The following is a 27,562-nucleotide window of genomic DNA, read 5'->3' on the forward strand; positions in this document are numbered from 1 at the left end:
TGCTGTCCTGAAAGACGATAATGGAAAACTTCCCTTTAGCAATTTTGAACATCAGCGTGAATGACACCGAACCTTCTTCAAGGAAATCACAGAGCTCTGCCATTCAGAAACAGAGAAAAGCTGTTCTTACAAGGGAAGAAGAGTCAGATTTGAAGAGCTGGTCAGTATAGATTCATAAAGTGCTCATAAATAAGAACAAGTGCATCGCCTATTATCCCTTCCCAAAATATTTCCTGGCCTTCCAGCACTATTATATCTAAATATACAGTAATGGCTTTAGCGTCTAAAGCTGTCAGTCTGATTTAAACTGGGCTTACATCATAGGTAGGGCTTGGCTTTTTTTTAAGATGTTACACTATATTGTCAAAATTATTGGGACACCTGCCTTTACTCGCACATGAACTTTAATGTCATCCCAGTCTGTAGGGTTCAATATTGAGTTGGCTCACCCTTTGTAGATAACAGCTTCAACTCTTCTGAGAAGGCTGTCCACAAGGTTTACAAGTGTGTCTATGGGAATGTTTGACCATTCTTCCAGAAGTGCATTTGTGAGGTCAGGCACCGATGTTGGACGAGAAGACCTGGCTCATATCTTCGCTCTAATTCATCCCAAAGGTGTTCTATCTGGTTGAGGTCAGGATTCTGTGCAGACCAGTCAAGTTCCTCCACTCCAAACTCAGGGACCGCGACAATGATCAGAGTCCCTGCTCTCCCTGAGTTTGGGCAGCAGTAGGACGCGCAGCTCTCTCCTCCCTGACTCTATTGTTTTTGTAAGAAGCCTATTAACCCCCTTTGGTGGAGTGATCCTTTGGCTGTATGCATCACACTTAGGAGTTGGCCATCTGTGGGGACTTTTCTTATGAATTTGGACTTTTGCATTTACAGTAAAACCTTGTTTTTAGAGCGTTTTGAAAGACAAGCAACATTTTTAAATAAAATTATTACTTGATATACAAGCAATGTCTTGATATAAGAGTAGCGTCATGTCACAACTGAGTATTAAAGAGAAGAGAGGCACCCTCTAAGTGTAGCAATATGGTTACACTTAATGAAAGGTACAACATTTAGAAACTCACATGGTTGATGATTAAAACAGGCACATCCAAGTATGCAGGCATCCGGGGTAAAGCTGTCCACATAAACCATCCTTTGTACCACTATTGATGTCATCCCTTCCACGAGCGGTTCATGCCTCGCTTTCAAATCACACTACTGAAGGGTAGTCTTCCTGGTCACAATTGCACACCGACAGCGGTGAGGACGACGGTCTATGTGGATCGCTTTACCCCAGATGCCTGCATACTTAGATGTGCCTCTTTTAATCATTAACCATGTAACTTGCTAAATGTTGTACCTTCATTAAATGTAACCATATTGCTACACTTAGAGGCGTCGCTCGTCTTTTTTATACTCGGTAGCTCCTGCTGGATTTTGCTTCTAATCCCCTTGGGGAGGCTTCCATTTGTGGATGGACATTTTATGGTTACACAATTTATCACATTGCTATAACCTTTTTATATGGACTATAGCCTGAAGGACTTATGAATAAATGGTTGTGGAATGAAACATTTGAGTTTTCATTATTTCTTATGGGAAAATTTGCTTTGCTATACAAGTGCTTTGGATTACAAGCATGCTTCCGGAACGAAGCATTACTGTATTAATTCTCACTTAATTTCTGGTATGTAAATTCTATTCATATTTATGAATTAATTGCACCTTTTTTTATGAATTGCTGAGCAGTTGTGGTTTCCAATATTCATGCACATTTAATTTAAAGGTATAGTGCACTTATATATTGAGTGTGTAGTATATTGTATGAAAAAGTTCTGTTACAGCATTAAGACACTGCTCTTTGCACCAAGGAGTACCTGGAAGTATAAGGAACAGCAAATGGTAAAAGTTCAGATTATGAAGAAATCGCTTCACTTTACTAGAAATCGTTTGGACAAGTACAAATTTATGATAGATGACTCAATAAAAAGATTTCCAAAATGTCATTTCCAAATATAAAAAATAAAATTAGATCATTTTAATTGGTGTTCACATTAGAACAGGATTAATTTTGTAAACCAGAGAAGTCAGGTCCACCTTTACTGTAGTTTCCTGAGATTTCTGCTCCGCTGAAGTCAAAGCCAGGGTTCTGAAAGATGAAATGCATAGGTTAGTAATTTATATTTGCTTTAAATTTAAATCTTGCATGGAAATACAGCCAAGCCCCTTAACACTGTCCAGGGATGTCTGACGACGGTCTATGTGGATCGCTTTACCCCAGATGCCTGCATACTTAGATGTGCCTCTTTTAATCATTAACCATGTAACTTGCTAAATGTTGTACCTTCAATGACTCCCTTACCGATTCACCAGAGAAGGGTCCAACCATGCTAGACACACAGACTGACAATCCTCAAGCCCCAAGTATGTTCATAACAGAAGTTCTCAATTTTTGAATTACAAAAAAACTTGAAAAAGCTTTAAATGAGAGTAATGCCGCGTACACACCATCACTTTATGTGATGAAAAAAAATGACGTTTTTAAAAACGTCACTTTAATTGACCGTGTGTGGGGGAAAACGTAGTTTTATGTCTTGTAAAAAACGACCAAAAAAAATTGAAGCATGCTTCAATTTTATGTGTCGTTTTTCAAAAGTGCACTTTTTACTTCACAGAAATTGACCGTGTGTAGCAAAAAACGTCGTTTTCTAAGACGTTTTTTCATCCACGCATGCCCAGAAGCTACTTATGAAGCAAGCTTCAATGGTAAAACGTGGTGGAACGTAACCTCGCTTTGCAAGAACATTGTGAGAAAAACGATGGTGTGTAGGCAACTTCGTCTTTGAAAATTGAAGTTTCAAAAACGTCATTTTTTACTTCACAGAAAGTGTCGTTTGTTTTCATCACATAAAGTGATGGTGTGTACGGTGCATAAGAATTCCTCATAGTCATGCTTTTTACTTTATGAGATGCCCGACTGCCATTGTCTTCAATGCTTTCTAATATTTTCAAAAGAAAAGGGCAGCAATGGTGTCTCCCATATTTCTATCCCGATATACTCTCTTTAAGAACATTATTATTCAGCATTTAACCCTTTCAAGACCAAGCCCATTTCTGACATTTGGTGTTTAAAAGTTAAAATCCGTAGTTTTTGCTAGAAAATTACTTAGAACCCCCAAATACACACATATTTTTAGCAGAGAATCTAGAGAATAAAATGGCAATTGTTGCAATATTTTATGTCACACAATATTTGTGCAGAGGTGTTTTAAATGCAACTTTTTGGTAAAAAACCTACGTTGGACTTACCGGTATTACTACGAACCTTCCCGGACGGCACACCTGAGAGATGAGGGCTCCTCCCTACAGGAAACACAATCAATTGACAGCTTGTTATAAGTCCCCACCCTTCCCCCTTGATCCACAGTATGTAATAAAGTAATCCCGAACTGGTCCACAAGGGACATTGTTCCGTATAGGTACTTACCACCTAGCGTTTAGCTTAGGTTTTCCCTCCACATAGGGCGGGAAGTAGGCCTGCCGCCCTGGAAGGTTCATAGAAATACTGTTACCGGTAAGTCTAACGTGGGTTTTCTCCTGTCACCTTCCAGGACGGCACACCTGAGAAGATAATCAAGTAAACACAGGCCTGCCTTCAGAGTGAGACTACAGCTTGTAGGACCTTCTGACCAACAGTCAAGTCTTGCTGTGACAACATTTCCACCCGATAGTTCTTCAGGAAAGTATGATGACTGGACCAGGTGGCTGCACTGCGGATTTGCTCCCAGGAGGCCTTTGCTTTTTCAGCCCAGGAAGTTGCTAGAGATCCGGTTGAATGAGCTTTGATTTTAGCTGGACCTGGGATCCAGAGCATATATAAGCCCCTGGAGATGGCTTCTCTTATCCATCTGGAGATTGAGGCTTTAGAGGCCTGGAGTCCCTTCCTGGGCCCAGCATACAGAATTAGTTGGTGATTGGATCTCCTAAAACTTTGTTCTCTCTAGATAGGCAAGGAGACACCTTCTTACATCCAGACAATGTAATTTCTTTTTGTTCTCGTTTTTTTTGGTTCATCACAAAAGGACATTGATTTTATGTCTTGCGTCCTATGAAATAAGGATGCTACATTTGGTAGGTATAAGGGATCTGCCCCGAGAGTGAATCTGTCTGGCTGTACCAGTAGAAAGGGTTCCTTCATGAACAGCGCCTGCAGATCCCCTACCCTCCTGGCTGTAGTAATTGCTAACAAAAATGCCATCTTTTAAGTTAGAAACTTAAAAGGGAACCTCTTCTATAGGTTCGAACGGGTGTTTAGATAACGCCTCTAACACCCTAGTCAAGTCCCAAGGTGGAAAATTACCTTTAAAGGACAGGGGAAACTCTTTAGCCTCATACACACGCTCGGTTTTCCCGGCAAGAACCAGCAAGAAAACTGCTGGCAGAGCTTTCTTGCCGAGTAAACCGTTCGTGTGTACGAGGCCTTGCGGTTTCTCGTCAAGATAACTGCCCAGAATCTAGACGAGAAAAAATAGAGAACCTGCTCACTATTTTCTCGCCGTGATTCTCGGCAGCGTTTTCCTGCTGAGAAACCCAAGCGACTATATACTTAGCTGTCGCCGTGGAAACCCACACATGCTCGAAATGACTGACACATGCACGGTAGCTTCCAAGGCATAGGTAGGGTTTAGCAAGATGGCGGCGACGGCATCGAATGTGACGAGTGCGTGATTGTCGTAGTGGATGATGTCACCTTGTTCGTGTCATTCAAAAGAACGGCGGTTCTTTTGAATGGAGTGTGTACACTCGGCTGGCAAGAGAATCTTGGCAAGTATTTAGTCAGGAAAAACAACGAAGGTATTTATTACCTTCTCTGAGCAGCCTTTACACTTCAGGAGCTGACGCTCACTAACCAGGCTCTCAGCTGGAAAAATTCCAGCCTTGGGTGTAGAACTGGCCCCTGCCTGAGAAGATCTATCCTGTTTGGGAGCTTCAGTGGTTCCGTTACAGCCATGGATTTCAGACTTGCAAACCAAGCTCTCCTTGGCCACCAGGGTGCTATCAGAAGGATCTGGCCTGGAGATCTGCTGAGCTTCTGAAGGACCCATGGAATCAAGGCCAAGGGCGGCAAGGCATATGCCAGCCTGTAATGCCAGGTCTGAGTCAGTGCATCTAATCCTTCTGACTCCATCCCTTGGGAAATCGAGAAATATCTCTTTACTTTTCTGTTCTGCCGGTTGGCAAACAGGTCTATTTCTGGATTTCCAAAGTACTGCACCAGGGTTTGAAATACCTCAGGGTTTGAAATACCTCAGGGTTTGGTTTCCATTTCCCCATGTCTTATCAGCTGACGACTGCATTGCTTGTCCCCTTTATGTGGATGGCAGAAATGGAGAAAACGTTTCCTTCGGTCCAATCCAGGATCTCCTTAGATAGTTCCAGTAGGGGTCTGGACCTGGTACCTCCCTGGTGACTCAGGTAAGCTATGACCATGGCGTTGTCAGAGCTTACCTGAACCTCCTTACCCGTGATGTCTTTCTCAAAGGCTTTCAGGGCTACCCCTACCGCACTGAGCTCCCTGTAGTTGGATGACATCTGAGCTAGTGAGCAGCTCCATTGCCCATGGGCTTTTTTCTTCTCTAGGTGGGCTCCCCACCCCCAGGAACTGGCATCTGTGGTGACCTTTACCGATTCCACTGGGCCCATGGTCGACCTTCTTTTACGTTTTTGGGGATTGTCCACCACTCCAGAGAGGACAGGACCTGAAGGGTTAGCAGTATCTCCTGATCCAAGAGGACAGGAAGAAGAAATTAAGTGTCCTTGAGTGGAGTTGTGCCCAGACTATAGCTGGTATACTTGCTGACATCAGGCCTAGGGTTCTAAGATTTTCCCTTCTGGAATGTGACGGGGTCTTCACCAGATCCCCTACCACTGAAGCAATCTTCGCCACTTTGACTTTTGGCAGGAAGAGCTTCTGCAGTCTGGTGTCTACTATGTAGCCTAGGAAGTCTTGACCTGTTCTGGTACGTGGGAAGATTTTTCTGTATCGATTATCCAACCCAGGTTTTCCAGGACCGATACCGTTTTGTTGGTATCCAAACGTGACCTGGAAGGCTGACTGCCCGGAGATCAGTAGATCGTCCAGGTAAGGTATTAGGGAATGAACCCTGGCGATGTAGAAAGGCTACTGCCTCCGCTAAGATTTTTGTAAAAATCCTTGGACTGACTGAAAAATCCAAATGGTAGGGCTCTGAACTGCCAGTGAAAAATCTCTCCTCTGACTACCACTGCGAACCTCAAGTATGCCTGATGGTCCACGTGAATTGGCACGTGCAGGTAGGTATCCTTGAGGCTTCCTTCATGAGGTACTTGCATACCGAGTAGATGCTTTCCATGATCATTTTTTTTGTATTCCAGGTACTTGTTTGGGTTTCTTAAATTTACTATCAGGAAGTATTTTCCCAATGGCTTGCAAACAAATACGTGGGAATAGAATCCCTGGTGTTGTTGTTTTGGTACTGGTACCACTACCTGCTGTTCTACCAATTCCTGGATACCCTCCAGGAGGGCAGATCTTTTTAGGGCATACCTGGGAGGATGTGTAAGAGTGATCATAGAGGGGGATCTTGCTGAGAATTTGAGACGATAACTTTCTCGTAAGATTTGGCAGATGCAAGTGCTGTCTGAAATCTTTTCCCACCGAGGAACACATTGGGACAGTCGGGGGGGAACAGTAAATTGTTCTTTTTCTTTCCCTTACCATAACCCCACCGTTTGTTGGGTTCCTTTTTGGTTCTATGCTTTGATTGCCCGGAATAGTCTCAAAAGTTTTCCTAAATCTTTTTTTGGGTTTAACTGGAAAACTATTTACCCTTTTCCGATGACCATGACAGGACATCATCCAAGCCCTGGCCAAAAAGCAATGAACCTTGAAAGGGAAGACCACATAGCTTACCCTTAGATGTTAGATCCAGGCTTTAATCCAGACAGCTCTTCTAGCTGAGTTGATTAATGCTGCTGTCTTAGCCGAAGCTCTTGCAGATTCGATTGCAGCATCCGCAAGGCAAGCAACAGCTTTTCCCATTACTGTTAGAGAATCAATAACATCCTCTGATTCGGTTCTCTGGGATAGTTAATAATATAAAGAAAAGTCCGATGCGCTACTGTGAGTATACAGATATGATAAAAAAGTGAATAAAGTATACCTGGTGCAGCTATATCTAGAAGTGTTCACATAACACGAAAAGTATGAGCAAGGTAAATTATATGATAAGCGCTCCAGATATGTGATAAATCACAACAAAGGTATATGAAAAAAAAAAACGTATAGTGCACAAACAAAATCAGTGACAACACTCAAGTGCGTGCAGAGTGTATTCAAAAAGGGAGATGCAAATGTGTAAACCTCTAAGTATAGTAGAGGTCTGTACCTCTATGGACCTAGATGCATCAAAAGTAAAGTGATGTGCAAAAATGAATAATAAAAAATCAAAATGCAGTGCTGATGTAGCAGTCTATAAGAAAAGGCGATAAGATGTTCTAAACTTCCGACTTCTTCACTCAGACTCTGGTTGGATATCCACACAGGTACTGTAGTACCCTTACCTTGAAGGTGCTATATATAAGCATATAGTGCTGTCTCTCCAGGTCTCAGATCTCGTCTATCCCAGAATCACTGGCTCCAGCTGCTCAGGCCACTGTGTGCCTCCAGTGGATCCAGGCTCAGTAATCCAGAATGGGGGGATGCAAATAGCAGGGAGAGAAGAAAACATATGCCTCCAATGGTGTAGTGGGTTTATAATCCAAAAAAGTTTATTTGCACCAAAAAAGGGGGGTTGCACAGAGAAAGCAAAATAAAACGTGCAAACAGTGTTTAAAATGAGCGGGGACATGGCGATCAAACTACGTCCAATGGCCTCCGGCTTGTGCGGGTGTTTCCTCGGTCTCGACACCGTACGGCGTTACGTCACGTACCTCGTGACTTCATCAGGGAAGTTGATGTCCCCTGATGAAGTCACGAGGTACGTGACGTAACGCCGTAGGGAGTCGAGACCGATGAAACCCCCGCACAAGCTGGAGGCCATCGGGACTGGCTTAAGGGGTCTATATCTGACTCTCCCTCTGAGCCATGTCCTGATCTGGCCTGGCTTTCTGAGTCCCACCCCCCTCTTCTTTCTCTTCCTGGCCTAGAGGGAGTACTTGTGAGGGTGGGAGGAGGGCACTGGGTCCCCTTGTAAAGAGGCTTTCTTGAGAGGATGTGCCTTCTCTAGGGGTAAATTCCTCTGTGTCAGGACCCTGAGTTGCTGGCTGTCTGGCGGCTTCACGGAAAGCTTTAACAGTTGCCAGCATTTCAGTCTGCATGAATGAAAGGAATCTTTTCATCATTGCAGCATCCTCCTTACCTGCTAAATTGTTTATACATTTATAGCAGAAGGGCTTTGAGTGGGACTTTGGTAGTTAATCCTTACAGTCCCCACATTTTTTTGAGGAACTATGCCCTGTTGTGGCAGGAGATTGTACTGAGGCCTCCTGGGTTCCGCTGGGGGATTCTGTAAGACAAAAAATATAACACATATGCATAATATTACTCGGTCTTCCCCTAAGACTGCAGGTTTGTACTGGGGAGGGGAAAGGGTAAGGTGAGAAGTGAAATCCAGTTCCTGTTCTGGCTGGCCCCCGGGATCTGAGACCCCTGGAAGCCAGGACCTCTCATTCCCTTTGCTCCTCCCTTTCCAAGGGGGGTTTGTACTCACCGGTCCCCAACCTGGATCTGCCTGCAGTCGCATTTGCCTTCCCTTCCTCTTGTTCCATGAGGAGGTTGGCTGGGTACTGCTAGAGGGGCTGGTACAGATAGCCGACCGCTTCCCACCGCCTTGCTCTCCACGCCACAATTCACACAGTCTCCCAGCATTTTCTAGCACTTCCGGGTTGCACTGTGTCTGCGGCGCCGCCCACTTCCTGTGATGCGATCGTGTTCAGAATGAGGTTTGGAGATCAGTGCTTCCTTCATTAGGAAAACCCGGAAGTGAAGAGAGTAGCTTAATGGCGGCATTTTTGAAATACAGTGATGGCGCGCACTCCCTGCGGCCAGAGCGCTGGTGCAAAGCCTACAGATTAGTTCAGCCCTCCCCGGCCTCCCTAAAATCTGTCTCAACAGGGGTATCATTGGACCCGGTCTTTTAGGTCTTTAAACAAAAAACAAAACATGTGGCTATGTTCGGGAGAAACACAATCAATACTGGGGATTAAGGGAAATGGTGGGAACTTATAACAAGCTGCCAATTGATTGTGTTTCCTGTAGGGAGGAGCCCTCATCTCAGGTGTGCCATCCTGGAAGGTGATAGGAGAAAAGACACTTTCATGAATTTAAAAAAAAAAAAAAAAAAAAACGAGTCAGTTAGCCCAATTCTTTTGTAAAATGTGAAAAATGATGTTACGCCGAGTAAATAGATACCAAACATGACGATCGCGGCGATACCTCACATGTGTGATTTGAACACTGTTTACATATGCAGGCGTTATTTGTATTTCTTTTTAAATTTATTATTTTTTTATATTAAATTGTGTTTAAAAAAAAAATAAAAATAAAAGTGATCACTTTTATTGCCGTCACAAGGAATGTAAACATCCCTTGTGACAGTAATAGGTGGTGACAGGTCCTCTTTATAGAGGGATCGGGGGGGGGGGGGGGGGGGTCTAAAAGAACACGAACACCATCATTTTAAAATGACATTTTTTAAAAACAATGTTTTTTTTCATGCCGAAAAATGATCGTGTGTACGCGGCATTACACTTCCAGGTACTTAGGTCTCCACAATGCCTTTATATGCCTTTCTCTTCAAAAGCATGGCACCCTCTATGTTCAGGTATCATCCATGGTTCTCTATCTGGAGTGAGATTCTGACTCAGACATGACACAATCATGTGAATCTTGGCTATGTTCATATACTGTATGTATGGCACAAATTAGTCTTTGCTGAAGTCTTTCACCCTATGACTTGCTACAAAGTTACATGTAGAGTCCAAGCAATTACTAAGGAGAGGGGGCTGAGAAAATGCTTCCTGATGACATCATCCCACCCCAAAGCAAAGTTTCCTAAAGGAACACGGTCATGAGAAATTGATGGAGGCTGGCACCACTGAACTCAACTTTGAGAATGCTAGTTCCTTGGTTGTCACTGTGATACTTTAACTTCAGGCTGGGTTTACACTGCCGCACGGAGTGGCTCATAGCAGGAGTCCGGTGCATCCCTGTTCACCAATTCAGGCTGAATTCTGACCTGAAGACACACAGGACTCCTGTGCGATTCACACTGGAGCCGTGCTGGACATGTGTGACAATCTCCTGACATGCAAATTGAAGGTGGGGAAACCCGCATTCAATTCACACTTGTGTGAACCCAACCTTAAAGCGGAGCTCCACCCTAAAGTGGAACTCACGCTGATCGGCACCCGCCCCCCCTCCGGTGTCACATTTGACACCTTTCAGGGGGAGGGGGTGCAGATACCTGTCTAAAGACAGGTATTTGCACCCACTTCCGGCCACACGCTACGGGCAAAAGACGGGTTTTTCTGACTTCCCGTCTGTTGCCCGTTGTGTGCTGGGAACACTCGGCTCCCAGCACACAGCGTGTGAGCCAATCGGCGGGCGCAGCGCGACTCACGCACGCGCCGTAGGGAACCGGGTAGTGAAGCCGGAGCGCTTCACTTCCTGGTTCCCTCACTGAGGATGGCGGGGGGAGCAGCAGAGAGACGAGCGATCGCTCGTCCTCTGCTGTGGACGGCGCTGGACTCCAGGACAGGTAAGTGTCCTAATATTAAAAGTCAGCAGCTGCAGTATTTGTACCTGCTGGCTTTTAATAATTTTTTTATTCTGGCACATCCGCTTTAATGCTTTCTGAGTCAGGACTAGGACTGAAAGTCAGACACAGCCTGCCATAGCATTTTCCGAAGGAGGCCTGCAGTGGCATATCCAATGCTTCTTTCATGACAAAGTTACTTTATAACCAGAGGGCTGCTTTTTGGAAGGATAAAAGCAGGAGGTTTTGATTTTTTTTTGCTGTACATGGTTACTTGTAAGGAATGTATTAATGCAGACTTATAAGATTACCAAAAGGTCAATTTTTAAGACAAAATAGCCAAACTTAAAATGGATAATTAGCAATATATGATTTTTCTCTAATTAGGCATGCAATTCAGACACCTCTGCTACAATCTATAGCCCGATTCAGATAGCTTTGCTACAGTTCATAGCCCAATGTGGCTTGAAGAGGAGCTCCAGTCATATTTCTGAAATATTAAAAAAAGTCAGCAGCTACAAAAACTGTAGCTGCTGACTTTTAACAGACACCTACCTGTCCCAGGAGCCAGCGCTGTGCTCACCAGAGCCGTTTCTTCCACTGGTCTTCAGCCATCTTAACTGTGGGCACTCACCGGCTGCCCACCGTGCTGGACTTTGAATAAGTCCCATAGTATTCTGTGTCCCAGAAGACTGGTAGGGGAGGAGGGGGGAGAACGTCGGATTGGATAACCTAGGTGATCCGAATGGAAGTAGAAGCAGGTACCTGTGAAAAACAAGTACCCGCTCCCCCCAAAAATGTGCCAAATATTGCAGAGGAGGGGGTGAGGATGAGAAACAGTGGAAACTTTTGGGAAAAGTTCTGCTTTAAAAGCTACCTGTGTGACATGCCTGCTAAGTGGCCACATTGTCTAATATGCTGAAGCTAGAAAGGCAACACTGGAAGCTGTAAAGGCAAAATTACAACCCTAATTTGCAATTTAGATTTCAGTGCTACATCTCTGCTGACTTCTTGCCTGTTTGCTGGCTCATAAATCAGCATCATCACTTTAGACCACGGGTCTCCAAACTATGGCCCTCCAGTTGTTCAGGAACTACAATTCCCATCATGCCTAGTCAAGTCATGGCTGTGAAAGTCAAGAGTTTTACAATGCCTCATGGAAGGTGTAGTTTCGCAACAGCTGAAGTGCCATAGTTTGGAGATCCCTGCTTTAGACCAGCGAGCCCACAGGTGGCACAGGAAACAAAAGAAATAAAGGACTGTTCTCTGCCTGGCTAGGCGGTATTGTGGGAAAATATGAACTGTAAGAACGGTTACACAGAATTGCTTATCAATTGGCATATAAAACGGTCTACATATGAGTAGCTCAAATGTGCGGTTTGCACAATGTTTCATTATTTGATTCATGCATTCATATTGTGTTTGAAGTACAATAGTAAAGTTTTATAGTAACCACTGAAAACCAAAAAGAGAGAAACTAAATAAATTGTGAAAAAGAGTAGACAATACCTCTCTTTGAAACCTTTCTAATGTCAACTTCTTTTGCATCTGATCCTGAAGCCATGGATCAGCAGAATATTCTCCTTCCAGTAAAGAGGGCCAGCAATTGCCTGCATCCCGGTTGGACTTCGTTAATACTATTCGTATAAGTTTTTTGTCCTCTAAAGAAAAAAGAAATACATTTGCCATGTGGACTACAAAAATATCACGCTTTAGCCTGCATTCACACCTGAACAGAGATTATTTTGAAACATTTCTTGAGGCAAATTTGCACATGCATCAAACGTCAAGAGTTTGTTTCCTGTGCTAGACAAGAAAAAAAAAAAAGAGAACAGTTCCATAAGAGGAGAGGAATTCTTCCAGAAGTAGAATGCACAAGGCATTTACAGGTGTCCCCATTGAGATCTATGGAGCCCTAAAAGCTGGACTATGCTTAACCACTTCCATACAGGGCATTTTCACCCCCTTCCTGCCCAGACCAATTATTAGTTTTCAGCGCTGTTGCACTTTGAATGACAATTGCGCAGTCATGCAACACTGTACCCAAAATGAAATCTTTGTGTTTTTTTCCCCCCCACAAATAGAGCTTTTTTTTGGTGGTATTTGATCACCTCTGCGTTTTTTATTTTTTGCGCTATAAGCAAAAGAAGAGCGACAATTTTGAAAAAAAAAAACACACACACACACACACACACACACACACACAATTTTACTTTTTGAATAAATATCACAATTTAAAAAAAAATATATATATATATATATATATGTTTTTTTTCCCCTCAGTTTAGGCCAATATGTATTCTTCTACATATTTTTGGTAAAAAAATAAAATAAAAAATATGCAATAAGCGTTTATTGATTGGTTTACACAAAAGTTATAGCGTTTACAAAATAGGGGATAGTTTTATGGCATTTTTATTAATCTTTTTTTTTTTTAATACTAATGGCGGCGATCATCGATTTTTTCATGACTGCGACATTATGGCAGACACATCGGACACTTTTGACACATTTTTGGGACCATTGTCATTTTCACAGCGAAAAGTGCTATAAAAATGCACCGATTACTGTGAAAATAACACTGGCAGTGAAGGGGTTAACAAGGAGGGGCGCTGTAGGGGGTTAAGTTTGTTGTAAGGGAATGTTCTTACTGTGGGGGGGGCATGGCTGTGCGTATGACGTCATTGATCGTCGTTCCCTAACACATGGAACAGACGATCACCGACAGCCACAATAGGAAGAACGGGGAAGATTTGTTTACACTCACCTCTCCCCGTTCTTCCTCTCTGTGACCCAATCGCGGGACACGAGTCCCGCGGTCACGGAGGACAGGACCGGGTTGCGAGCGTGCCGCGCTCGCCACCCACGACTGGGCATCTTAAAGGGGGATGTGCCCAGCCATGCTATTCTGCCAACATAAATAGTCGTGCGGCGATCCTGTTACTATAAAAAAAAAACAATTAAAAAATAAAAATAAAAAAAAACCACACACAAGTTACCTACTGGTAAAGTTCTTTCCTGGAGCCTTTCAGGACAGCCACTTGAAAGACCTTGGCTCCTCCCCTCAGTAGCAAACACTGCGCTGGCTGTTCAGTTTTTTTTAAAAGAGCACCTCCAGTCCGCTGGGGAGACAACATATGATACACATAATCAAGTTAGATCACATTTTGTGTAAGGAAATCGCAAACATTTTATACATTTGGGTGGGTACCTGTGCTGTCCTGAAACACTCCGGGAAAGAATGTTACCCGTAAGTAACTTTGTTTTTTCCCCCCCCCCCATCGTCTTTCAGGACAGCCACCTGAGAGGATAAAATCGAACACTTACCCCTAGGGCGGGACTAAGGCTTGCAAGACATTGCGTCCAAAAGGTCTGATCTTTTGTCGACTAAAGATCCACTCTATAGTGTCTTACAAAATTGGCGAAGATGGACCAGGTTGCCACTTAAAAAATCTGCTCTAGCTCTCTCTGCCTGCGACCATGCCACTGATCTTGTGGAGTGTGCCCCGATACCCTCTGCGATCTGCATGCCTCCCAACATATAAGACTAATAGCCTCTCTTAGCCATCTAGCTATGGTCCATCTTGAGGCCTTGTGCCCTTTCCTGGCCCCTGAAATTAGAACAAATAAGGAATCTGTATAAGGGCTTTTGGTTTTATTCAAATAATGTAGGACGCCTTTCCTGACGTCTAAGGCCCCGTACACACGATAGAATCCATCCGCAGATAAATCCCAGCAAATGGGTTTCTGCGGATAGATCCTATGGTGTGTACACGCCAGCGGATCTGTTTCCGCGGAGAAATCTCCTCTGGGATGGATTCCAGCAGATCGGATATTTGCTGTGCTGCACAACAAATCCATCTGCTGGAATCCATTCCAACGGATGGATCCGCTCGTCTGTACAGACTTACCGGATCCATTCGTCCAAAGGGATTCCCCGCACGCGTCGTAATGATTTGACGCATGCGTGGAATTCCTTATATGACAGCGTCGCGCCCGTCGCCGCGTCATAATCGCGGCGACACGTCATCGGCAGAGGATTTCCGCGCGGATTTCAATGCGATGGTGTGTACACTCCATCCCATCGAAATCAGCGGAAATCTTTGAGAGGATTTATCCGTGGAAACGGTCCGCTGGACCGTATCTGCGGATAAATCCTCTCGTGTGTACGGGGCCTAACATATGGAACTTAATTTCTTGTTCCCTGGAAGGGTTTGTACAAAATGAGGGTAAAACAATATCTTTGCCTCTGAAATCTTGAGGCCATTTTAGGTAAAAAAGCTGGATCCATCTTAAAAACTATGCAATCTGGAGAAAAAAAAAAAAAAAAAGAAGAAGGGGAGGAGAGGACTGATAGAGATAGGGCCTCTATCTCATAGACCCTTCTAGCTGTAGTAATTGCTACCAAGAAGACTGCTTTAAGTGTCAGCATCTTCAAACTGCAATTTTCCTGTGGCAAAAAAAAAAAAAAAAAAAAAAAAGAAGAAGGGGTCCGCTGGCATAGTTTGTAGCACTAATGACAGGTCCCACTTTGGGAAGGTCGGACTTTGTATCGGTCTTTGTCTACAAGGATTTGAAAAGTGATTATCCAAGGATTGGATGCCAGTTTTCTTTCTGGATATAGGGACAGTGCCGAAACCTGACTTTTCAGTGTGCCGAGACTATCTGCCCCACTCTGTAGGAACTCTAGAACCGCTACTGAACTTTGTGTCTTAAAGGAGTTCTCTGTACACCATTTGTTAAAGCATTTTCCATACCCTCTGGTAGATGTTGCAAGTCTCCATTTTCCTGCTTTTCAGCAGTGTCTCAATTAAGTGGTTTGAGAATCTTTTCGCTTTCAGAAGCTGCTCCTCAAAAACCAGACGGCCAGGTTCAACCTTTCCACTTGGGGGCAACACACTGGGCCCTGGGGGGGGGGGGGGGTCCTTCTGGGTTGGTAGTAACCAAGGGGGTTCTACAGCAAGTTCTTTTAGTATAGAGAACCATGGTCTCCTGGGCCAGTGTGGCGCGATGAGAATCAGTGACGTGTTCTCTGTATGCAATTTCGTTAGAACTGCTGGTATGAGCACTGGTGAGGGAAAGGCATAACATTTGTTGAATGCCCACCTCTGTGCTAGTGCATCTACTCCCACTGTATCATCTTCCCTTTTCAGGGAGAAGAAAGCCTGAACCTTTTTGTTTTCTTTTGGAGGCAAATATATCTGAGGTGTTCCCCATTTTTGCGTGGTGTTTGAACACTTCCTGATTTAGTGCCCAGTCCCCTTCTCTCAACTTTGTTCGCGGAGGAAATCTGCCACTTTGTCTAAATCCTCTTTTAAGTGTACTGCTGACAAAGGAGAGAATGTTTTTCTCTCCCCAACTTAGGATTTCCTCTGCTAAGGTCCACAGGGTTCCACTCCTTGTTCCTCCCTGCTTGTTGATGTAGGCAATTACTGATGAACTGTCGGACCTGACCTGTGCGTGATGACCGTTCAACTCTTCCTGGAAGGATCCAAGTGCCAGAAGTACTGCCTTCAACTCCTTCCAATTGGATGATCTTGTCATCTCTACTTCTTTCCAAGTTCCCTGTGTTACCCAGGTGTGCTCCCCATCCTATACCGCTTGTGTTGTAGTTAATATTCGGGTGATTGGCAAGGCCCACAACCATCGTTTGTTTATGTTTTCTGCTCTCCTCCACCACCACAGGGATCTTTTTACCTTTGTTGGTATCAGAACATGCGTGTCTAAGGACTCTTGTTTGTGGTCCCATACCGTTAGTATAAACATCTGTAGGGATCGAAAGTGTAAACCTGCCCATTGTACTCCCAGGATTGTCCATGTTAGTAATCCTAATGTTGACATTACTTGTCTTATCGAGTATGGTTGATTGACTTGTATTGTTTTCATCGCTTCTTGGATCTTTTGTATCTTCTCCCCGGATAGAAACACTTTTTGTTGTGCTGAATCTAGCATGTACCCTAAGTATACTATTTGCGAAGTGGGTTTTGGATTGGATTTTTCTTTGTTTACCAACCAACCTACAATTTCTAGGAATGCCTGTGTGCATTTCAGGTTCTCTAGTAATCTTACAGGAGAATCTGCAAATAGAAGATCGGCTAGATAGGCGATAATGGATATTCCTGACATGAAGTGTAACCAGGGCCTCTGCCACATTTTTTGTAAAAATGTGAGGAGGAAAGGCTGAAGGGTAGAGCCTGAAATTGAAGGCGCATGGTTTCCTTCTTTGTTATGAATTGCTAATCTTAGGAACTTTTGGCAATTCCGATTTATTGGAGCAGTTTGGAGGTAATAGGGCAGAGTGGGATAGGGGGCGCTACTTGATTATATCCCAATGGTGAGTAATGTGAACCTGTGATGAATCAATTAACATATATAGTATATCATGACTTAAATCTAATGCAAAACAAATGTGAAAATATCCTTAGTTGATAGCAATAAAGTCCCAACAGAATATCATAAAATTTGTGAAAATCCAATGACAGAAATCCAGTGGTATGACTGTCCCAACAGATAATAGTTCATAAAGATACAGTGACAGAAGAAACCTTGCTGTGTAATAATGATTGCTTCAAACAACTTGAGAAACGACACCCAATGTGCTGAGCAGGGTTCGACAAATCCCGGGCAACTAGAATTAGCGACCTGGCGCAGCACCGCTGGGGTATCCTGTGTCTCCGTGCGCCCCCCACCGATCGCGTCGGGCCGCGCCAGCCGGTAGATGAGGCCACGGCTTTCTGCAGGCCTATGCTTCCTTCTGTGATCTGGTGCCATCTTGTGGTGGCCGTTGGTATGACAAGACAACCAGCAATGCTAATGGAGCTTCCCCTGTCTGTTTTCTTTTTTTTTTTTTAAACTGGCTTTATTTAATGTTTTCTGGAAACTCATTTTGAAGCAGTGTTTGTATCAGAATTAAACCACTAATGTTCTGTAATTGAATACGTTAATGAGTATTTGAACAAATGGATTAACACTTTAAATACTTTTTCATTACATAAATGAAATCCATTTTCCAGGCAAGGTATCAGTGTAAATGGTATTATTGTCACTTCATCCTTTGCCAAACACCGGTACACTGAGTGTCTGCAGTATAGTACAAACAGATGTCTACACACAGTAATCTTACAGCTACATCTACTGGATGCTGAAAAACAGCTCAAGCATTAAAAAAAATCTATTCTAATTCCCGTTCTAACAAACTCTTATTTCATAGCTGTGTTTGCACTGTGGTGTTGTAGAAATTCTGCATACAGTAATAATGATATTTAAAACATACAACAGATTTTGGTTTAGAAAATGAACGGAAACGTCTTACAAATTAATTGCAAGCAAACCTTTAATCCGATTTTAAATTAATAGAAAACTATATTTGTACATTTTCCTACTATACCTAAAATTTCACTTTATACTAGCTTGCCATCCTCTCCTACACACTAGGGGGCTCAATTTTCTAGAACGATCATCATTTTCCATAATAATAATTATCTCAGTAATCAGAGCTGAAAATAACAATCATGTTTGTTTAAATGATGATCATTAGTGCAAAAAATACATGAGTTATAGCTGAGTGAAGTCAGTCATAGGACTGAAAGAGGGAGCCAGCAGTATTTTTATCATTATTATTATTTTTTTTTTTCTAGAAAAAGCGGCTTTTGTAATACTTTTACTGGTTTAAATTTTTTTTTTTTTCCAGAATAGTAGTTTATTGAAGATAAAAGAAAAAATAAACAGTACAGCAATAACACCTAGTGCCCTGTCTGTTTTCACTGCCATCTCCTTCCCTCTAATTAGGACCCCCAAACATTATATATATTTTTTATCCTAACACCCTAGAGAATAAAATGACGGTCGTTGCAATACTTTGTCACACCGTATTTGTACAGCGGTCTTACAAGCATACTTTTTTGGGGGGAAAAATACACTTTTTTTAATTAAAAAATAAAACACCAGTAAAGTAGCCCAATTTTTTTTTATATTGTGAAAGATAATGTTACGCCAAGTAAATTGATACCCCAACATGTCACGCTTCAAAATTGCATCCGCTCGTGGAATGGTGACAAACCTTTACCCTTTAAAATCTCCATAGGCGACGTTTAAAAAAAACTCTACAGGTTGCATGTTTTGAGTTACAGAGGAGGTCTTCATATGTGAGCACTACTCACGTATGCGTTCGCTTCTGCGCGCGAGCTCGGCGGGACGGGGCGCGTTCCTGGCTCCTAACTTTTTTAGCTGGCTCCTAGATTCCAAGCCAATTTGTCAAGCCCTGGTGCGGAGGATAAATAATCTGCTTACCAGATGTATCGGACTTCATTAATTAAAAAGAGTCAGATATCGCTTTAGTAGGATGATGCCTGCTAAATTCCCTGGAGACTACTGAAAGGCCTGCACTAGTGGATGGGTACCGCTTGCGTCTTTGGTAACACTACTTGTTGTGTTGTGAGGGGAGCAGTCTGTGGCTGCGGGATATAAAACCCCTCAAAAAAGGTTCTGAAGGAGTCGAACGTACTAGACAGTTCCTTTACTGATACCGCCAACTCACTGCCCTGCTCAGAGTTATTTTCCTGTACAAAGTCCTTTATAGGATGCCACCTTCTATTCCATCACTCATTGCATGCACCTGAGGCATTTTTTGGCCCTATGTATTGCATTGAAGACTTCTCAGCAAAACTGCCTAGAACACTGACAGAAGTAATTATTTTTGTCTATCCTCAATCCTGTGACCACTAGAGGCTTACTGCACGGCTGTATGGACACCCAAGGGCTTCACTAGATGAATGCCCATTTTGTGTCTCTGCCCATTTTCGCCCTTCTTTATCCCCTCACATCTATGATCTGTCCTTGTACCCCCTTCCCCCTGCTAGCTCTCTGCTTTTCTCTTTCCATCCTAGCTCTAAACATCTTGGAGCTACGATCGGCAGCCTATCAGCTGCCTTTCACTCGCGTCATCATGACGCGGCATTGGCACAGAGGATTATGGGAATTGTAGACTAACTAGGCCTATCATCGTTTGGAGCATTTGCGCACTAGCACCTGTGTCCGTGCTCGCCCGGTGACGTCAGACGCCAGGGCGATGATGGGGGGTGGGGGGGTTCTTTAAATTGCCGGCAGTTTCTTAGTTCCACTGCATTGGAACATGGGGGCAACCTCATATGTGTCTTTCATACAGGAAAATAAAACAACCGTTTCCCTTTCTAGCTGGCTGACTTCTATTTATGTTAATCCTATCTGTATCTTTATACTTCCTTGATGCGTGATGCTGGACTCTCCATGCCAAATATACGGTTTCTCTCCATATAAATGATTTTTTAGTAACTTTGATTGACCCTGTTCAGTGGCATGATTTGGTCATCCAGCATGGATCACTTCCTTGTGATCTTATATATTTATACATATATATCCCCCTTTTTTCTATACTAAATTTATTTTCCTTCCTCTTTCTAAACAATTGTTTCTAATTGATTATTTTTTTCAAGGTCTGCTGACTTGACACGATAGACCTGTTGACTTGTCTTTCTAATCACTACACATAGTAAGCCTTGTTTTTTAATTAAATCTAATTTACATGGTTCCGATGTTATTTTTGAAGCATAGCATTCATTAGGCTCTTTGTTCCTCACAGCTGGGTGTCTTTTCTCCCCCTGCGCCTGAGCATTGCCTTTACACAGCTCTGGGATTTTGGATAGGGACCTCACACTTTATGTGTGAAGTAACATGCCGATTCCTTTCAGTTTTGGCTGAATAAAGGTCGGTCCCTTCCTTTTGGGGCGATCGGCCTAGCACATGTCTATATTTGTATGTAAAAGTGTATTATATGTTACATGTGTGTATCATTTGCTTACATGTTTTCTACTTTTGATAGAGCTGGCTGTCCTGCACTAATTTATGGTCATAGTGTAACCCCCTGATGAAGCCAATTTGGCGAAATATATAGGAAAACAACATCATACCTGACCACCAGTATACTTCAAGTTGGGAATTCCAGCGACCCAGAAAATCCAATATCTTTGTATTAATATACATGTTTTTAAATAATTTGTTTATCATGTGATGTGTATAATAACAACTTCATGATATTTTAATAAATAATTAAAACTTATTTGTGTTGTTGACATTCTAATAATTGAGCACCGCTATAATCCTACCATCCTCTTTTCCTATATATTTCCTGTACAAAGTGTTTTTCCCCAGGAGTCCCCAAGTGTAGTTTTACAAGAGGCACACCTCCTCTTAGAGCTATGAAGAGGTCTGGGTTTGTCTGGTTTGTTCTAAGAGTCATAAGAAACCCACAAGCATTAAATAATTACTGTACATTCATTAACCTACAGTAACTGCTTGTCTCACCAGGGGCCCAATGAACCTCCCTTTGGCACCAGAGGGGCTCTTCCTTAACACCCCCCCCAAGTCCCATGGGGGAGAGGGGGGGGGTTTGGCAAGGGGAGCTCCACCCTAGGTTACCCTTACCTTCACGTGGCTGGAGCTGGTCTCAGCTGGAGCAGTCTGGTCCCTCCCTTCTGCCTCCAACATCTTGGTGCCGCCACCAGAGCTAGTGCGGTCTCTACAGCAGCCATAGCTCCTCTCCAGCCCATGCCTGGCTCCTTTTAGGATCCCGCGGCCGAAACCGTTAGCTGCGGGTCAACCTGGAAGTGCACTCCCCATCCGTTGGACGTGACGTCACCCGCCACCGGGCTCCGTGCGGTCCCAGAACCCGGCATGGTCTCTGCACTTACTGTGCCACCACATGCTGCTGAGGGTTCCGGATGCCGCTTCTGGGACTTTCCCTTCCATATGCCGCACTCGGTACTGTAAAAGGAGCCCCCCGACCTCCACCTGCTCTCAGGGGTGGCGGTCTTCACCAGGTATGTTACCTGGCTTGTCCAAAGGAGCCTCTGCTCCCTTTCAGGAATGTTTGCCTCAGCCTCCCTGGCTCTCCTGCTTGATCCAAATGATTTCTCCCCTCTGGAGGAAACACAAATAACTGAGGAGCAAGCAGGGAATGAGGGAATTTAAAGAAGGCTGGCACATTGTTTCCTACAGAGGGGAGGAGCCAGGGTCTCAGGTGGCTGTCCTGAAAGACGATTAGGGGAAATAACAAACATGTTATACTTACTTGCTCTGTGCAGTGGTATTACTCAGAGCGACCCTGGTCCTCCTCTACTAGGGTCCCCAGCAGTGATCTTTGCTCCTCCCCTTCTTCTTAGGGACTAGCCGCTGGCTATGGGGAGAGCGTAGTTCGTGCACTCCCGACCTGCGTGTCTAGGGAGCTGCGGTCTATAGACTTACACAACGGGACTTAGGCCCGCCGCCCATTTCCACCTCACTGCATCTGATTGACAGCAACAAGAGTCAATGGCTACTGCTCGAGTGCTATGTAAAGAGGAAAATAGGGGAGAATAGATGCAGCCATGCACAGCGCTGATCTCTTCTCCCCTCCCTTCCCTGTCACACAGGGAAGGTGGGGGCACAGAGAAACTGAAAAAGTGGAAGTAAACCCCAATTTATTTTTTCATATCACAATGTAGAGAATAAGATTTCCTATCATCTGTGCCCAGTCTTGCCACACAGAGTTAATCCAGCTCTGAGCAATCCTCTTTTATTGTTCAGTGAAAATTAACAGCACTTCAAGATAAAAAACTTTCTAAATAAAAAGTCCTTTCCATCCCCTTGGTTCGAGTGACATACAATATCTCTCACAATGAACTGTGGATCGCCCCCCATATTATGATGAACATCCAGGAATGTGCATGTGTCCAAGCTAGTGCACGAGATATGTAAAAACCCTGTCACTCGAAGCAAGGGGACGGAAAGGACTTTTTAGTTAGACAGGTTTTTATCTGGAAGTCTGTTACTTTTCACTGAACAATAAAAGTGGATTGCTCAGAGCTGGATTAACTCGGTGTTGCAAGACTGGGCACAGATGATAGGAAATCTTATTCTCTACATTGTGACATAAAAAAAAACGTTTGGGTTTACATCCACTTTAATGCAAACAATGCATTAAGGTAAAAAAACTAAACAAAACAATAATTTTTTGGCTTAGTAACACTTTAAGTGAATCACTGTGAGAGTTGTAGCCACTATTAGAATTGGGCCAAGAGCTAGCTGCAAAAGCATATTTTATCATTTAGAAAAACATTTCTTACCTAAAGTCCATGTACTTTCATCACTTTTTGTAGAATCATAAAGTCGTCCCTGGAAAAGAAAAAAGGGGGGGGGGTGCGGGGTAAGACAGACATGTAACCAACAAGATAACTCATTTTAAACATATTTCTTGTGCACACGTTGAACCTAGATTTGCCTACAAGTACTGTCACATACCTTACAGACAAAAAATAAATAAAAAATCTCCTGCGCTCCGGTATTTTCGGAAGATGCTATGGGGTGGTGTAGTTCAATTAAAAGATATCTTCCAGAGTCTTGCAGCCCTCGTCAGAATCGTGGGAATTCATGAAACTAAGAAAAGAGAAAAGAACGGAGGGCGCAGCGACCTAGTGTGATACTGCTAAAATCAATCATTATACTCACAATGTGGAGTTTAAAAGCAGGCCTTAAAAGACAGTACAGCAGAAATCCAGCAACATCAGCAGAACACGATAATCACTTGAATCTACAATCGATGTTAGGGCTGATGGGTTTTGGGGGCGTACCCCTTTCTTCAGAGCTTGGTGGTCTGCAGTGCTCCCTCGCTGTGGGCTTGTGGGAATATATACGCATATGCACAAATAAGTGGGCATGTGCTGAAAGGTCAGGGTCGTGGGTCACCCCTCCCACAGAAGAGGAGGGGCTCACCCGGGACACCTCCCCCACACACCCACCCCTTAAAAAGCCTACACCTCCCGTGAGGGTGGTCGCATCTTCAAAATTGCACCCAGCGGTCTATGAATAAAGATATCCAACCTCAATATAAGGCGGGCATCCCCATAAATAGAGAGGTACCATATGTCATTGGCTCCAGACGTGTATAGTGACTACACTAATGTGTCTGTACTGGCATAGGACACTCCCACTATGCCAGTACAGACACATTAGTGTAGTCACTATACACGTCTGGAGCCAATGACATATGGTACCTCTCTATTTATGGGGATGCCCGCCTTATATTGAGGTTGGATATCTTTATTCATAGACCGCTGGGTGCAATTTTGAAGATGAGACCACCCTCACGGGAGGTGTAGGCTTTTTAAGGGGTGGGTGTGTGGGGGAGGTGTCCCGGGTGAGCCCCTCCTCTTCTGTGGGAGGGGTGACCCACGACCCTGACCTTTCAGCACATGCCCACTTATTTGTGCATATGCGTATATATTCCCACAAGCCCACAGCGAGGGAGCACTGCAGACCACCAAGCTCTGAAGAAAGGGGTACGCCCCCAAAACCCATCAGCCCTAACATCGATTGTAGATTCAAGTGATTATCGTGTTCTGCTGATGTTGCTGGATTTCTGCTGTACTGTCTTTTAAGGCCTGCTTTTAAACTCCACATTGTGAGTATAATGATTGATTTTAGCAGTATCACACTAGGTCGCTGCGCCCTCCGTTCTTTTCTCTTTACATACCTTACAGAACCATCAGACCCCACACAGTAGGGCAACATATTAGAACAGGACGCGTCACCATCCATTGGGTCACGTCAGCGTCCAGGGGGCCCCACACCTTATCAAATTTCCAAGCACACCCTCTATTCGAATACGTCATCTTATATAGCGGGGGCACCTCATCAACCATCCTTTCCCAACCGGATACGGTCGGTGGAGTTGAAGAAACCCAATGAAGTAGAATCGCCTTTTTAGCATAATATAAAAAAGGTATGCTATTAGTAACTTGGAATGATGCGAGTCAAACGCCTTCTCCGTGTCCAGAGTGAACATTAAAGTGGTTCTAAAGGTATTTTTTTTTTAGCTCATTGCATTCCCTACATTCAAGGTAAAAAAAAAAAAAAAGGAACCATTGACTGGCTCAGGAATAAGCCTGCATGTTTGCCCCAATGGCAAGCGCTTGCTGTAGGAGCAGACACAGAAGATTGTACAAAACTATGGCACAGGGCAGGTGAGTAAAAGTAATGCAGAGCCGTATCGCAAACAAATGGCCTAGTCACAAAGGGGGTAAATCTTCCAGGGGGGGAAGTGGTTAAAACTGCTTTTATGCATTCCCTGCCTACATTAAGATAAAATAAGCCCCACTATATTTTCTGCTCATCCCCATCACCTCTCTTAATCCAGCTTTGTCCCAACTTCTCTTCCCGGTCTCCTAGGTTTCTGCTGCTGTCAGTCAAACTTCTGGGAGGAGGGAACAGGGGTGTAGCTTGCCAGTGCTGTGTGTGTCTATGGAACCACATAGCCCAGCTCGGGAGCATGCTTTCACAAGGCATGCCAAGGAGGCACCAAAGGAAGGAGGGGGAATGCTAAAGAGTATGGGTCAACCGATTATTGGTGCGGCCGATATTCACTTTTTTTGAAGAATCTGTAACAATCTCACCGCTATTGCTTCAAGTGGTTGTACCAGGGTGATGCCCGCAGCTGAAGGCATCCCCCCGGTAACATTCTTTAGAGCAGACGGGCGGCTTTCTTGTAATAACAACTGATACAGCTAATTAGCCACTCGCCCATTATCACTAGTAGCTAAGCCAGGGTCTCCCGCCCCACCAGGAGGCCCGCGCGACCAGCTGGCACATCTGCCAGGTGGCCAGAGTTCCGAACAAAGCCGATTGCTTTGTTCAGGTTTTGGATCTAGTAATCCCGAAGCGATGTCATGACATTACTTCTGGGCGACCCTCATCCTAAAAGGCACCCGTTTTAAAAAATAGAAAGAATTTGCCGATCGCCGCCGTTCAGAAACGCATAGAAAGGCCAAAGGACAGCACGGCTGACCTTGGCAAATCTCTTTCCAAGGTTTGCCAAGGTCAGCCGAAGTGTCCTCAGGCCTTTTTGGCAGTTTCCGAGGCTCTCTGGCGCCCCCCCGCCTCTGGCCGCATGCGATATTGCATCCCATTGAAGTCAATTTCGGAACAAATTATTTTCGTTTCTATTGACGTCAATGGGGAAACTCGCTTTGATATGCGAGTACTTTGGATTACGAACATTCTCCTGGAATGGATTATGCTTGTAATCTGAGGTTCCACTAATATAATTATATATATATATATATATATATATATATATATATATATATATATATATATATATTATATTAATAATATTATTATTATTATTATTATTATTATTATTATTATTATTATTATTAATAATAATAATAATAATAATAATAATAATGTAAAAGGACAGTGTAAAAATAAAAAAATCTTTAAATCTACAGACTATTGGTACATGATATCAGCCATCGGCCTTAAAGGGTCACTAAAGGAAAAAAAAATGTTGCCTAAAATTAATGTCTGCAAGGTAGACAGACAGAATAGTGTAATGATTCTGTTAAAAAACGAGTAAATACCTATTAAATTCATCCATCTATATCACCTCCAGCATTCTAGTTTCAGTTCTCTTATTCACTTCCTAGTTTGCGTTGCTCGTTCATGTAAGAACTACATTTCCCAGTATGAATTGCGGCACGCCCAGTAATTCACACCTCCTTGGAGTCTCTAACACGTAGAGAGCGTCCTGCCGCACAGATGTAGTTCCCAGGAGGGGGCGAGCACGTAACTGACCACCACAGTAAGGCCTCCCTTCACGATGGTCAGTAACAATCAGACAAGCAGGAAGTGAACAGAACAGAGAAGAAATAGAGCAACTTCTGAGCAAAAACGAACAATCAGGAAGTGAAAAGAGGAATGTCTGCAGGTAAAGGATGCTCATTATGAAAAACATTTTTTTCCTTTACAACCCCTTTAAAGACCGCTAAAAATTCTGTATCGGCATCAGCCCTGAGGTGAGGGCTTGGTATAGAACAGGCAAGTAGAACTTTTTACAGAAGAAACTAAACTTTCATATCACTTTAACCCTTGCAGTGCAGTGCCAGACCCGCTGCAAGTGAGGATTCATCCTTTCCCTAGAGTTCTCCTTTAACATATAGGGTACTGACAGTTCTCTTCCCCCTCCCCCGCCCTCACAACCCACCAATCAGTGAGCCCAGCAGCACCTCTAGGATTTGCTTGTCCCGCACGGCCAGCGTTATGTCTCTGATCCTCAGTCTACATCGGACATCCCGGCTCTGTGTGCCAGCCGGCACCTGCACCTCAATGAAGACCTCCTCCATGGTCTGGTACCAGCAGCCCCACGGAGTCTTACACGGCACCACCCCGCTTTTCTCCTCGAAGTGCACCGACATCCTAATTGGAAAAGCCTAGAGGCTGAGGCACATGCGCAGTCGCGGCTCCGTTGAACTACATTTCCCGGCATGCACCGCCACTGAAGCGTGTGGCGATTCTTTATCGTCATCGCACAAGGCATTCCCTATTGGATGTTCTAAGCTTGTTATTTCTCGTGTGATTGGCTGAAGTTTAAATTTTAAGGCGGGGCCATATGCTGGTTGGTGATTGGTGGTGGTCCCCGGTCGTAGTTTTTAAAGACTAGCTTGGAGCTGAGATTGTGCCTGCCTTTAGGTTAGTGCGGTGTGTGTACCGGAGTGATAGTGACCATGTCGTTTCCGAAGGCGCCTCTGAAAAGGTTCAACGAGGAGGTTGGTAAGTACCGCACAGGGATACCTTTTTAGCCACATTGTTCTTAGTTAAACTACCCATAAGGAAACAAAGCGTGTGTATACAGTGTCTCACAAAAGTGAGTACACCCCTCACATTTGTGTAAATATTTTATTATATCTTTTCATGTGACAACA

General features: G+C 43.8%; 2 protein-coding genes across 2 annotated transcripts in view; one reads left to right on the forward strand and one right to left on the reverse strand.

Annotated features, from left to right (window-relative positions):
• Positions 1-1,909: 1,909 nt before the first annotated feature.
• On the reverse strand, positions 1,910-27,152 carry NUDCD2 (NudC domain containing 2). The gene is made up of 4 exons (XM_040344738.1): positions 26,867-27,152; positions 22,928-22,976; positions 12,300-12,451; positions 1,910-2,143 (listed from the first exon to the last, which is right to left on the reverse strand). The coding sequence occupies exons 1-4, from the start codon at positions 27,053-27,055 to the stop codon at positions 2,060-2,062; spliced, it is 474 nt and encodes a 157-aa protein (XP_040200672.1). The 5' UTR covers positions 27,056-27,152; the 3' UTR covers positions 1,910-2,059.
• HMMR (hyaluronan mediated motility receptor) overlaps positions 27,106-27,562 on the forward strand; it is an 89,885-nt gene continuing 89,428 nt past the window's right edge. Inside the window, exon 1 of the mRNA XM_040344736.1 lies at positions 27,106-27,410. Within this exon, the coding sequence (XP_040200670.1) occupies positions 27,365-27,410 (46 nt within the window). The 5' untranslated portion in view covers positions 27,106-27,364. The remainder of the gene's footprint in view (positions 27,411-27,562) is intronic.

Source organism: Rana temporaria, chromosome 3, assembly GCF_905171775.1.
Source record: "Rana temporaria chromosome 3, aRanTem1.1, whole genome shotgun sequence".
Classification (NCBI taxonomy): domain Eukaryota; kingdom Metazoa; phylum Chordata; class Amphibia; order Anura; family Ranidae; genus Rana; species Rana temporaria.